General features: G+C 45.5%; 2 protein-coding genes across 4 annotated transcripts in view; both read right to left on the minus strand.

Moving 5' to 3' along the window:
* LOC102128900 (uncharacterized) overlaps window positions 1-7,675 on the minus strand; it is a 200,982-nt gene extending 193,307 nt beyond the window's left edge. Inside the window, exon 1 of the mRNA XM_065535596.2 lies at window positions 7,559-7,675. Coding sequence (XP_065391668.1) covers window positions 7,559-7,561 — 3 coding nt within the window. The 5' untranslated portion in view covers window positions 7,562-7,675. The remainder of the gene's footprint in view (window positions 1-7,558) is intronic.
* LOC102128527 (uncharacterized) overlaps window positions 1-7,694 on the minus strand; it is an 83,007-nt gene extending 75,313 nt beyond the window's left edge. For 2 of the 3 annotated variants that reach the window (XM_045379796.2, XM_045379791.2), the window contains exons 1-2: window positions 7,559-7,694; window positions 586-712 (exon numbers count right to left, since the gene is read on the minus strand). In XM_045379796.2, the coding sequence (XP_045235731.2) occupies window positions 586-665 (80 nt within the window). In that variant the 5' untranslated portion in view covers window positions 666-712; window positions 7,559-7,694. Of the gene's footprint in view, window positions 1-585; window positions 713-7,412 lie in introns of all 3 variants that reach the window. The other variant, XM_074026013.1, reaches the window with a different exon arrangement.
* Window positions 7,695-13,172: the final 5,478 nt, after the last annotated feature.

The raw sequence follows: 13,172 nt of genomic DNA on the forward strand, positions 1-13,172 counted from the left end.
TAAAGTATGTAATACATGACTTACAATATATGGATTAATATGGATTAATCAATTTTATTTTATTATTTTATTTTTTTGAGAGGGATTCTCGCTGTGTCTCCCAGGCTGGAGTGCAGTGGCATGATCTCGGCTCACTGCGACCTCTGCCTCCTGGGCTCAAGTGATTCTGCTGCCTCAGCCTCCTGAGTAGCTGGGATTATAGGCACACGCCACCATGCCTGGCTAACTTTTGTATTTTTAGTAGAGACGGGGTTTCACCATGTTGGTCAGGCTGGTCTCGAACTCCTCACCTCGTGATCCGCCTGCCTTGGCCTCCCAATGTGCTGGGATTATAGGCGTGAGCCACCGTGCCCAGCCAATCAACTGCTTATGTTACCAGTAAGGCTGCTGGTCAATGGCTACCTAAGCTGTGGTGGACAAAAAATTATATGAGGAAGTACTTCTTTCAGGGCTGTCACCTCTGAATTCTGTGTTGTTCAAGAGTCCATCATATGCCCTTTCCATATTTCAAATCATTGAACAGCACTGATGACCATGAAACAAATGTCTGTAATTGATTAAGTGAAGACACGATACCATCCTTACTTATACAGTCCAGGTTCCTGATGGTTTCTTGCATCACATATCTGTACAAATTCTTCTGTGATGGACCCAACAAAGCCCATTCCTCCTGGGTGAAGTTCACAGCCACATCCTCAAAGGCCACTGTGTCCTGAAACATTCCACATAGATAGAGGAGAAAGGTTGAGTGACAGTACTGAAAAAGCTATACTCAATTCATAAACTTCATATGATGCTGTGCTTTTCAAGCATTTATTCAATGACATAGTAAACTCTCTCATATTCTCTCTATACTCACTTTCTCCCACACAGCCATTTTGATGGTAGAATTCAACATGTTTGGTAAAGTTACTTTACCAAACAGGTAAATAGGAACAGGTTTCTTCTTGGTGAGTTAAATGAGTCTTATTGCCTGGATCACCCTAATGTCTCTTCCTGTATTGGGTTGCAGTTCTTGTCAAAGTCCTACTGACAAAGTCCTACTACTGATTGTGCAGAAGAGAGCCACCATTAGCAGTCCTGAGACTACATGTCCTTAAAAATTCTTATTCTCAAAGTTGGACCTTTTATGGTGTCTAGGAACTGGATTTAGGGAGTGCCCCACCAATGTAACTAATAACAGGGCTTGATTGTATCTAAACTGTTTATGCAAAAAGTATATTATTTTCTTAACTCCTATGTTCTGAGAGTTTAGAATCTTACAAACTCAGCAGAGGGAGTGTATGTGATCAGCCACTGCTAAGTTTGAATGGTTGTCCCCTCCAAAACACATGTTGAAAGTTAATCTGCAAAGTGGGAGTAATAAAAGGTGGGGATCGAAAAGGTGATTGAGTCTTGAAGGTTCAGACCTCATGAATAAGTTAATCTATTCATGGATCAATGGCTTAATGAATAAGTAAATTACCTCAGGAAGGGGACTAGTGTCCTTATAAGATGGAAGAGACCCGAGTTAGGTACTTCAGCCGTTGCCATGTAATGCTTTGTGCCATCTAGGAACTCTGCAGAGTCCCCACCAGCAAGAAGGTTTTCACCAGACGCCCAGGCTTAACCCTGGACTTCCCAGCCTCCACAACAGTAAAAAACAAATATTGTTCCTTATAAATTATCCAGATTCAGATTATTCTTAAGCAACAAAAAACAGACTAAACCAGCCAGCAAAAAACACTATAGGCACTGGGTCTCTAATGAGAGAGCCTGGTAGATAAAATTTCACGTTTTTTTGCAACTTGTTAGTTGGAGGATTTGGCACATCCTCTGGGATTATACTAACAGAAAATCTGGAAGCTGGTAACTGGTTTCCTCTAGATCAAATGTAGTTAAGCATGACAAATAATAAAAGATATTTCACCATTCCAGTGGAAAAATTTTGAACATCTTATTGGGTAATGTCAAAGGAGAAGGAAAGAAGGGCAATGGGAGACTGTATTATTAGAAAAGAACTCAATGTTATCTCTCATGAATATTTATAAGATTCCCTAAATAACTAAAACAGACCTAAATAACTAAAAATTACACTACCAGCTGGGCACCATGGCTCATGCCTGTAATCTCAGCACTTTGAGAGGCCAGGGCAGATGGACCATTTGAGCCCAGGAGTTTGAGACCAGCCTGGGCAACAGGGCGAAACCCTGTCTCTGCAAAAAAAATACAAAAAATATTAGCCAGGGCTGGGCGCGGTGGCTCAAGCCTGTAATCCCAGCACTTTGGGAGGCCGAGACGGGCGGATCACGAGGTCAGGAGATCGAGACCATCCTGGCTAACACAGTGAAACCCTGTCTCTACTAAAAAATACAAAAAAACTAGCTGGGCGAGGTGGCTGGCGCCTGTAGTCCCAGCTACTCGGGAGGCTGAGGCAGGAGAATAGCGTAAACCCGGGAGGCGGAGCTTGCAGTGAGCTGAGATCCAGCCACTGCACTCCAGTCTGGGCGACAGAGCGAGACTCCGTCTCAAAAAAAAAAAAAAAAATATTAGCCAGGCATGGTGGTATGCCTGTAGTCCCAGTTAATGGGGAGGCTGAGGTGGGAGGATCACCTGAGCCCAGGACATGAAGACTCTAGTGAACCATTATTGAGCCACTGCATTCCAGCAATGGCAATATAGTGAGATTCTGTCTCAAAAAAAAATAAATAAAATTACATTACCAAATCTAATAGAAGTCACAAACATCTAAAAATGATTTTAAAAAAAAAGCAAAAACAGAAACAAAAAACAAACAAACAAACCTTCTCACTGGCTGGGCGCGGTGGCTCACACCTGTAATCCCAGCACTTTGGGTGGCCGAGGTAGGTGGATCACCTGAGGTCAGGAGTTCGAGACCAGCCTGACCAACATGGAGAAACCCCATCTCTACTAAAAATACAAAATTAGCCAGGTGTGGTGGCGCATGCCTCTAATCCCAGTTATTTGGGAGGCTGAGGCAGGAGAATTGTTTGAACCCAGGAGGTGGCGGTTGCAGTGAGCCAAGACTGCGCCATTGCACTCCAGCCTGGTTGACAAGAGCGAAACTCCGTCTCAAAAACAAACAAACAAACAAACAAACAAACAAACAAAAAACCCTCTGACCAACAAAGTGACAGTTTTTCAAAAACAGATAAAGGATTTTGAAACTACAATATTCAGCACCCCATATCATTAACAAAGAGATAAACAAATAGATAAATAAAAGTGAAAAAATGGTAGAAAACCCTTGTGGAGTTTTTATTTGTCCTTGGCCCAATCACTCCCCACCTCTGTGCCAGTCTTGAAGACAGCAGCCTGAGATCCCAGTGTGGAACTCTGGTCACTATTCTAGAGAAAGCAGATCAGATGTTATTCACAAATTATTGTCTTTGTATTTTCCAATCATTCTGGGGATGATCAGAAGGTGTGAAACAAGGCTCTCTTTTCTATTTCATCTACAATGGAATCCAGTTAGGGTCAAACATAAGAAATGCTGAAAAACGGTGCAAAATACACAAATAGCCTGCAACTACTTGGGACAACAGATTGTAATTAAGGCACACATCAAGGCCAGGCGCGGTCGCTCATGCCTGTAATCCCAGCACTTTGGAAGGCCAACGCGAGCAGATCATGAGGTCAGGAGTTTGAGTCCAGTCTGGCCAACATAGTGAAACCCCGTCCTCTAAAAACATAAAAATTAGCCACGCTTGGTGGCACATGCCTGTAACCCAGTAGCTGAGGCAGGAGAAACGCTTGAACCCAGGAAGCGGAGGTTGCAGTGAGCCGAGATGACGTCACTGCACTCCAGCCTGGGCGACAGAGCAAGACTTCATTTCAAAAAAACAAAACAGAACAAAACAAAACAAAACATCAACAAACCAACAGATGATTCTCTGAAAAGATCTGTAAAACTGATAAGCCCACAGCAAAGTTAACACAGAAAAAAGAGAGGCCATCACTACTAACCCTATGGACATTAAGAGAACCATGAAAGAATATTAGAAACAACTGGCCACATATTTGATAAATTACATGGAATGGACCCATTTCATAAAAGACACAGTCTACCAAAACTCATAAAAGTAACACCAAGTAATATGAATAGGCCTACATCTATTGAAGAAATTGAATCAATAAATGATAAATATCCCAAGAAAAAGGAACAGGCAAGGATGGTTTCACTGGTGATTTATGGCAAATACTTATGGAAGAAATGATACCAATTCTCTACAATGTCTTCCAGAAAACAGAAGCAGGGTTTCACCATGTTGGCCAGGCTGCTCTTGAACTGCTGACCTCAGGTGATCCACCCACCTCGGCCTCCCAAAGTGCTGGGATTACAGGTGTGAGCCACTGCGCCCAGCACAGAGGTAATACTTTCTAATTGATGTTATAAGGCCAACATTGCCCTAGTACCAAAAATAGACATTACAGACATATCTCCACTATGTAAGGACATAAGGGGAAGACTGCCATCTTTAAACCTGGAAGCGGGCCCTAACCAGAGATCTGACCTACTTGAATTTGGATTCCCAGCCTCTACCCGTTTGAGAAATGAACGAATGTTGTTTAAGGCATGCAGTTTATGGCAATCTAGTAGAGCAACCCTATGTAATTAAGACAGGGAAGCCCTTTCTCTACCACACATCAAGGTTTTGAAGTCTACAGTAATCAGGAGAGTATGGTGTTAGCAAAGTGATGGGTACAAAGCCCAGCGGAAAACGGCAAATTCTGGAACACGAGCATCTATTTAACGTATGAGAAACTATGGCACAGCAGGTATTGCCAGGCAGTGATACAAATGACAGCCACTTCAACCCAAAGAACAGGGACAAATTCTTATCTCCAGGAGAATAATCAATCTTCTGCCTAACACCTCCATATACAATAATCAACTAATTACAGATCTGCTTGTTTTCATGAATTTTTATTCACTCTATTACCTCAGCTTCCATTTTGAATGTGGTTCTACCTTTCTCATACCAGAAAAAGTATTTTAAGAGCCTTGAGACAGTATTCATTTTTCTGTAGTCATCATGAAAGAAAGTTTTTTCCAATTTATTTTTCCTGGTAGCATTTTCTCTGCTAAGCCCTGAAATTCTATTTGAGATAACCCAATTAAAAAACTAAACAACAACAACAACAAAACAGACCTGGGAAACTTACTACACAGGCTCTGTGTAGTATGACAGAAAAGTAAACAAGAATTTTTAAAAGGCATATAGGACTAGATGTATATAATTTGTTTTCTGAAATCCAACTCTCTCTTGTCCCTTTAGGAACATCTTATCTTCTCTATCAATCTCTAATGATGGAACGCATTTTACAGTTAAGAAAAAACTGAACAGAAATGAGTGAACAAATCTTTTCAAGGTTGACAACCCCGGGGAGGGGCAGTGCTGACTGGAACACAGACAAGTCTCATTCAAGGGTTAGGTCAGGTCCTCCTGTCACCTGGGACATCCCCCACCCCCAAGCTGCTCACTGAAGTGCTCAGGGACTACTCCCCACCCCCAACCACCAGACACCGCACTGTGTACTTTCAGGCTCTTGCACCACCTCACTGGGGTAAGTTATCCTTGACCTTTCGGATAGTTCTTCTTGCTTCACTAGTCTAAAAGAATTCAAAGGATGGGAATGATTTCTATTTTACCCCCTCAATACCAGCAACTGAGTGTCTGACCAGCCATGTCTCTAAGAAGAAAACTGGGCTTGGGGTGAGAAAATTGAGTATCCCAGGGCTTAACTTTTTACAAGAGGATACCAGGGGAATCCTCCCACCACAGAGCATCCAGCTCTTCCCCTGGGAGGCCCCAGCCCTGCATCTCAGGTTGTCCTCTGGGAGGAGTGACCCAGGGGCTGATATTCACTACCCTCCAAGACAAGGCTGCTGTATCCACTTGGTGCCAGTCCCAGGCAGTTATCAAAGCCAGCACCCCGAGAAGATAGTGTGGGCTCAGGACTCATCAGCCGGTGGTTTCCAAAGGGGAACCTCAACCCAGACACATTCAGATAATGTGCCTGTGCCCAGGGAAGATAAAAGGAGGAGAGGCGCAGACATTTTTCTTGTTCGTTTTTACAGTTTAGTGGTTAAACCACCTGACAGGTGGTTATTCTCTGCATTCTCACATATGAAATATTCACAAACAAAAATCGTATCTTCTAAAACAGAGTCATATATTGCTGCCTGGGGGAAAAAATGACAGTTAAAATACTGCATTTGTTTGAAATACAGCCTGGGGGACAAAGAGTTCATTATGTTGCTGTGAACTGAGGACAGTGTGGAGTCTTAATTAGGGAAAAGGTTAAGGGGAACAGGGGAAAAGGCTGTTAAATTAAAGTCTTAATTAGGGAAAGGCTAAGGGGAACAGGGGAAAGCAGAAAGATAAAGCAAATAAGCTATAAATCTGCCTATCTTCATGTCCAGAGAATTTAAACAAAAGAGAATGCAGGTAAGTTACAGGTCTAACTTTGTTTCTTTTCTTTTTTTCTTTTTGAGACGGAGTCTCCCTCTGTCACCCAGACTGGAGTGCAGTGGCGCGATCTCAGTTCACTGCAACCGCCGCCTCATGGGTTCAAGCGATTCTCCTGCCTCAGCCTCTCGAGTAGCTGGGATTACAGGCATGTGCCACCATGTGCGGCTAATTTTTGTATTTTCACTAGAGAAGGGGTTTCGCCATCTTGGCCAGGCTGGTCTGGAACTCCTGTACATGTCTTTCTTTATGGCCCAAGACATATGGCCCAAGACATGGCCTTCTTGCCCAGATAACGCACTTAATTCACAGACTTCCTGCTCACCATCAAACGCCTCAATTTATCAAACACCGGGGCTGACAGAGGAATGCGAGTTAAGCTCCCTGCTGCCTTGGCACCATCAATCAGTCCAAGTTCCATTCTATAACATCGCCCACAAGCCTCGGTTTCTCTCCTGCAGTCTTCCCATGGCCTCCCTTGCAACGGATTTTCCTACTTTCGCTAATAACTCTACCTACAACTGTCTCGGTAAAAATTATTTTACCCCAGCGTTACCGGCCCAGATAGCAGTCGTTCCCCTGTGACAGAGAGAAATCAGCTTTTTGAAATGCAGGGCGAAATCTGGAAATCTAGGGATTTACTGCCAGCCCCAGGAGTTAGGGTGAGGGGACAAGATAAGGCATTAGACAGCTGCCTTCCCAAACCTTTGAAGACTCAGAAGGAAACCGGTCCTCTTTGGGAAGAAAACAGAGACTGAGGATCCCACAGATCACAGCTCCTCCCATGCACGAACCCCACATACGAGTGGGGATTCCCCCCATGACCCTTCCATGACCCTCCCTGAATCTTGGGGAGACGCGGGGCTGCGGGCGTGGAGCTGCCCAGAGAGGGCTCCGAGGACAGGACGCCCGGGGTCCCGGCTGCCGGCCCAGCCTCACCCTGCAGAGTAGAGCTGCGCCAGGGAAACTCAGGTCCCAGACCCCGGAGCTGGCGGCGGCGGAGGCCCGGGTTTCGCCGCAGCGGGTTCTGGACGGTTCCAACCAGCCTTTCCCCACTTTGGGGACACTTGACCACGCACACGCACCATTTCCCGGCTTCCGGGATGTTCCAGGGTCGTCCCTCTGCTTCCCGCTGCCAGTGCTTCCCTCTGTCCCAGTGTGACAGAGGCCGCCACAGACTTTCCAGGGCGTCTCTCAGTGACCGAAGCTAGAGCTGAGCGCAGGGGCGTGGAGAAGACGCCGCGGGTTCTTTGAACCTAGCACCCTCTTCCCAGCCGCGCGCCTGATTGACAATTCCTACGACCTCGCCCCATGGCTCTGATTGGATAGGGCTCCAGGTCCAGCCCCTTGGGCACTGAGTGACAGAAGAAGCGATCACGCAGTGCTGAGTAGAGCAGGATGAACGAGTTCCAGGCACAGCCCTTGACAGGGCAGGCTTCCTCCCAGAGCTGTGTCCTGATCCCTTCCAGGGAACATTTGCATTTATGCAGAATTACCTGCCCGTACTCAGCGGGCCCTTACTGCCTTTTCCTCCTGGAGGAATCACAAGTGTTTTGCAGGGAATCCCAGACTCACGGTCCGGTGGAGCCATTCCCCTGGCCTTAGAGCAGAGGGAAGCCCAAGGCCACACAGGCCACACGGCAGCAGGAGGGGGGCCTGATGTCCACCGGGCGTCAGGATTTGAGGATGAGACTCTTGGCAGCAAGGTCAAGCCTTCCTCTCTCACCTTGCATCTCAATCTACTCATTTTCAGCCAAGGAAATAAAAACAGGTCAAGAACGGTATTAAAGTATCAAATGTGTGGAAGAACTGAAATCATACGGCAGCAATAAATGAATGAATGAATCGAAACAAAAATGAATCAAAACAGAAAAAAAAAAGCAAAAACTTGAACTAGGGCAGATAAGCAGCCTGCTGCCCTCATACTTCACAAGCAAACGTCCCATTCAGGAGGCTAAAAATATTCCCAGACTTGGCAGCCAGCCTCTTGACTGTTGAAATGGAACCCCAGAGTGAACCAAAACCTGGTGATAAGACTGGGACACTGAAGGATTTGACTCTGGGAGCTCAACATACTTCCCTGTGCCCTCTGCAGAGTGTGGAAATACTCTCTCTGTCAAGACGTGCATTTTCACCAGCAGGAAAGTTTCATGTAAAGTTAGTTTAAGGGCCCAGCGTGGTGGCTCACGCCTGTAATCCAGCACTTTGGGAGGCCGAGGCCGGTGGATCACCTGAGGTCAGGAGTTGGAGACCAGCCTGGCCAACATGGTGCAACCCCATCTCTACTAAAAATACAAAAATTAGCTGGGCGTGGTGGCGGGCACCTGTAATCCCAGCTACTGGGGAGGCTGAGGCAGGAGAATCACTTGAACCTGGGAGGCGGAGGTTGCAGTGAGCCGAGATTGCAGCCATGGCATTCCAGCCTGGGTTACAGAGTGAGACCTGGTCTCAAAAAAAAAAAAAAAAAAAAAGTTAGTTTAAGGCACTGACCTACATAAACTGTCAAAGTAATCAACCCTTTACCCAGATTTTCCTAACATATAATTTTTTTTTTTTTTTTTTTTTGAGACAGAGTCTCAGTCGCCCAGGCTGGAGTGCAGTGGCACGATCTCCGCTCACTGCAATCTCCACCTCCCGGGTTCACGCCATTCTCCTGCCTTAACCTCCCGAGTAGCTGGGACTACAGGCCCCCGCTACGCCCACCACGCCCAGCTAATTTTTTGTATTTTTAGTAGAGACGGGGTTTCACCGTGTTAGCCAGGATGGTCTCGATCTCCTGACCTCCTGATCCGCCCGCCTAGGCCTCCCAAAGTGCTGGGATTACAGGCGTGAGCCACCATGCCCGGCCTACATATAAATGTTAAGTTCTGATTCTATGCGCAGCTTCGGCCTACGTGCAGGCGAGCACAGGCTGCGGAGGAAGCGCCAAAGGGGGCTCTATTTGCCTCCCTTTGCAACCTTCAGAATGGGTTCAGCGTAGAGTCACTGGTTCAAACTCTGCTGCCCAATCTAGGTGGTTGGGGCTCAGAAAACAATACCCCAAAAAGAAGACCTTGGAAGAAGCCTCAGAAGCAAAAGTTTTTTCTCCGCAGAGGGCAGAGGAAAAACAGTCCCATTCTTGGAACTCTTAGTCCTACTTTTCTAACCAAGGCTAGCAATAGAAACGAGAATCTCTCTTCTCCAAAGTGGGTCATAGAATCCAGAATCCTTTTCCCCTAAATCCAGGCATAAAATCAAAACATATTACTCTAACTTTCCATTGTCCTTTCTGTGTAAAAACTGGCCATAAGCAAATTAATTGTCCAACAAATTAATTGTAGGTCAGGGGTGGCCCTGGGGGTTCCACATTGGAAGAAGAATCGTCTTAGGCCACATATAAAATACACTAACACTAACAATAGCTGATGAGTTTTTTTAAAAGTAGCCAAAAAAAAAAAAAAAAAAATCCTAATGTTTTAAGAAAGATCATGAATTTGTGTTGGGCTGCATCCAAAGCCGTCCTGCGCCATGGGTTGGACAAGCTTGCTGTAGGTCATAAGACCTTCCATTTCAGAGTGGGTCCTGCCTCATACCCAGAAGGAAGGAATGTGTGTTCAGAAAGGCCAAGAACAATCTAGACACACAGGCCTTGATGGGTTGCCCCACTCAGTCTGTTAGCATTGGATCATACTCTTTCGGTCTAATCACATTTCTACATGGCTATCCATATGTTGTTAAGCCTAAGCATAAAAATGAACAAGTTCCTTTGTATCTCTGGGTCTTTATTCTGAAGCTTCCCAGATATATATGTTAAATAAAATTTGTATGCTTTTCCTCCAATTAATCTGCCTTCTTTCCAATTAATTCAGCAAAACATTATGGGGCAAAAGGGAACGTTCCCCATGGCCTCTGTAAGAGTCTTCACTTGCGGCCGGGCGCGGTGGCTCAAGCCTGTAATCCCAGCACTTTGGGAGGCCGAGACGGGCGGATCACGAGGTCAGGAGATCGAGACCATCCTGGTTAACACGGTGAAACCCCGTCTCTACTAAAAAATACAAAAAATTAGCCGGGCACGGTGGTGGGTGCCTGTAGTCCCAGCTACTCGGGAGGCTGAGGCAGGAGAATGGCGTGAACCCGGGAGGCGGAGCTTGCAGTGAGCTGAGATCCGGCCACTGCACTCCAGCCCGGGCGACAGAGCGAGACTCTGTCTCAAAAAAAAAAAAAAAAAGAGTCTTCACTTGCTTCTCACCAGCACTGATGAGTTAACTGAGACAAAGACCCTCAATTCCATTGTTTGAATAAAAAATTGGCAGAGTCTTGCATTTCTTCCTGTGTTTATATATAAAGTAGAGGAAAAATATATATATAAGATATTTAATAGGGATTTGGAAACTGGTAAATACACTGGGCATGGTGCCTTGGGCCTGTAATCCCTGCACTTTGGGAGGCAGGAGGATTGCTTGAACCCAGGAATTGGCCACCTGGGCAACATGGGGAGATCCTCTTCCTCTAAAACAAAACAAGTCCCGGTGCGGTGGCTCATGCCTGCAATCCCAACACTTTGGGAGGCCGAGGCAGGCAGATCACAAGGTCACGAGTTCAAGACCAGCCTGACCAACACGGTGAAACCCCGTCTCTACTAAAAATACTAAAAATTAGCCGGGCATGGTGGTATGTGCCTGTAATCCCAGCTACTCAGGAGGCTGAGGCAGGAGAATTGCTTGAACCAAGGAGGCAGAGGTTGCGGTGACCTGAGATCGCACCATTGCACTCCAGCTTGGGTAACAGAGCGAGACTCCATCTCAAAAACAAACAAACAAAACCAACTGGTAAATATTCCTTTGAGAAACAAACATGCTAACAAACTATTATTTTTACCTTAACAAACTGTTGTGTAAAACGACTAATTAAATGTGAGCTCTCCCCTCTCCTTGGCTTTAGTCACTCCCTGACCTTCACAGTTCAGGGTTGACATCATGTGCTCTGTGCCTGGAGATGGACATGTCCCATTTATCCATTTGAAACCCCCTCTCAACCCCAGCCCACACCATTGACCCACTCAGTCATATCTGTATCTAAATCCTAAGCATTATATAAATACTTTTTCCTTTTAAGCAAACTGGCCCAGGTTGAATTCAACTGTTGTTCTCATGCCCAGAATTTCATTTATTCATTTGAAACAGTCTTCCCAGATAATGTCTTGGGTGAGCACACATCCATTTTATTTGCTTCTGTTCTTCTTAACCTGTGTCACTACCTGCTTAGTGAGGGTACAGACAATATTCTAAGTGACCATTACCTGCTGTAAATACTGGAGGTCTCAGCACAACCCTGAGAAATCTGCACCAGGGAAAGGATGTGTGAATATTAATGTCACCCCTTACCACAAGTTAGCTTTGTTTGTTTTTTGTTGTTTGAGACAGGCTCTCGCTCTGTCACCTGCACTGGAATGCAGTAATGCCATCATGGCTCACTGCAGCCTCAACCTCCTGGGCTCAAGCGATCCTCCTACCTCAGCCTCCCAAGAGGCTGCAGGCATGTCCCACCATGCCTGGCTAATTTTTGTATTTTTTTTTGTAAAGATAGGGTTTCACCATGTTGGCCAGGCTGGTCTAAACTCTTAGACTCAGATGATCCACCCACCCTGGCCTCCCAAACTGCTGGGATTATAGGTGTGAGCCACGCTGTCTGGCCATTTTATTTTCCTTTCTGGAAAAAGGCTTTTAAAAATGGTTTTCCAGGGTACTTTCATATACAGCAATGCAGATGATAAAAGTAAACATAACACCATTCAATTTGGTTTCATTTATATTATTTAATTTTTCAACAGTTAAGAAATCAAAAAATTCTGTCAACCTTAATTGGATCTCCCTGAATCTAAAAAGTGCAAGGAAAAAAATTCTACAAATAAAAACATGTAAGAGTCACTGAGGTGGTATGAAGAACCCTGAGAAGGTGACATTTAATGTGAGACATGAAGTAATATATTAGTGTAAAAACTCAAGGCAAAGCCAGGTGCAGTGGTTTATGCCTGTTAGCTCTGCCCTTGGAGAGGCCAAAGCTAGAAGTTCAAGATCAGCCTGGGGAACAGAGTAAAACCACTATGTCTACCAAAAAATAAATAAATAAAAATTAGCTGAGCATGGTGGCATACACCTGTAGTCCTAGCTATTCAGGAGGCTGAGGCAGGAGGATCACTTGAGTCTAGGAGGTCAAGGCTAGAGTTAGCTATGATCACACCGCTGCACTCCAGCTTGGGCAACAGAGTGAGACACTGTCTAAAAAAGAAAGAAAGGAAAGAAAACAAACCCCTCAGGGCAGAGGATTCAGGGTAGATGGCAGGGTACCAAGCATAAAGAAGCTGTCTCCCCACCTAGACAACAGTTTTACTGGCAAAATCTGTCTGATTGAGCTATTTTTATTTTTTGACACAGAGTCTTGCTCTGACGCCCAGGCTGGAGAGCAGTGGCACAATCTCAGCTCACTGCAACCTCTACCTCCTGGGCTCAAGTGATTCTTGTGTCTCAGCCTCCTGAGTAGCTGAGATTACAGGTGAGCGCCACCATACCCAGTTCATTTTTTGTATTTTTAGTAGAGATGGGGTTTTGTCATGTTGGCCAAGCTGGTCTTGGACTCCTGCACTCAAGCGATCCACCTGCCTCAGCCTCCCAAAGTGCTGGGATTGCAGGTGTGAGGCACCACGCCAGGCTTGATGGAGCT

This window comes from Macaca fascicularis, chromosome 19 (assembly GCF_037993035.2).
Source record: "Macaca fascicularis isolate 582-1 chromosome 19, T2T-MFA8v1.1".
NCBI lineage: Eukaryota > Metazoa > Chordata > Mammalia > Primates > Cercopithecidae > Macaca > Macaca fascicularis.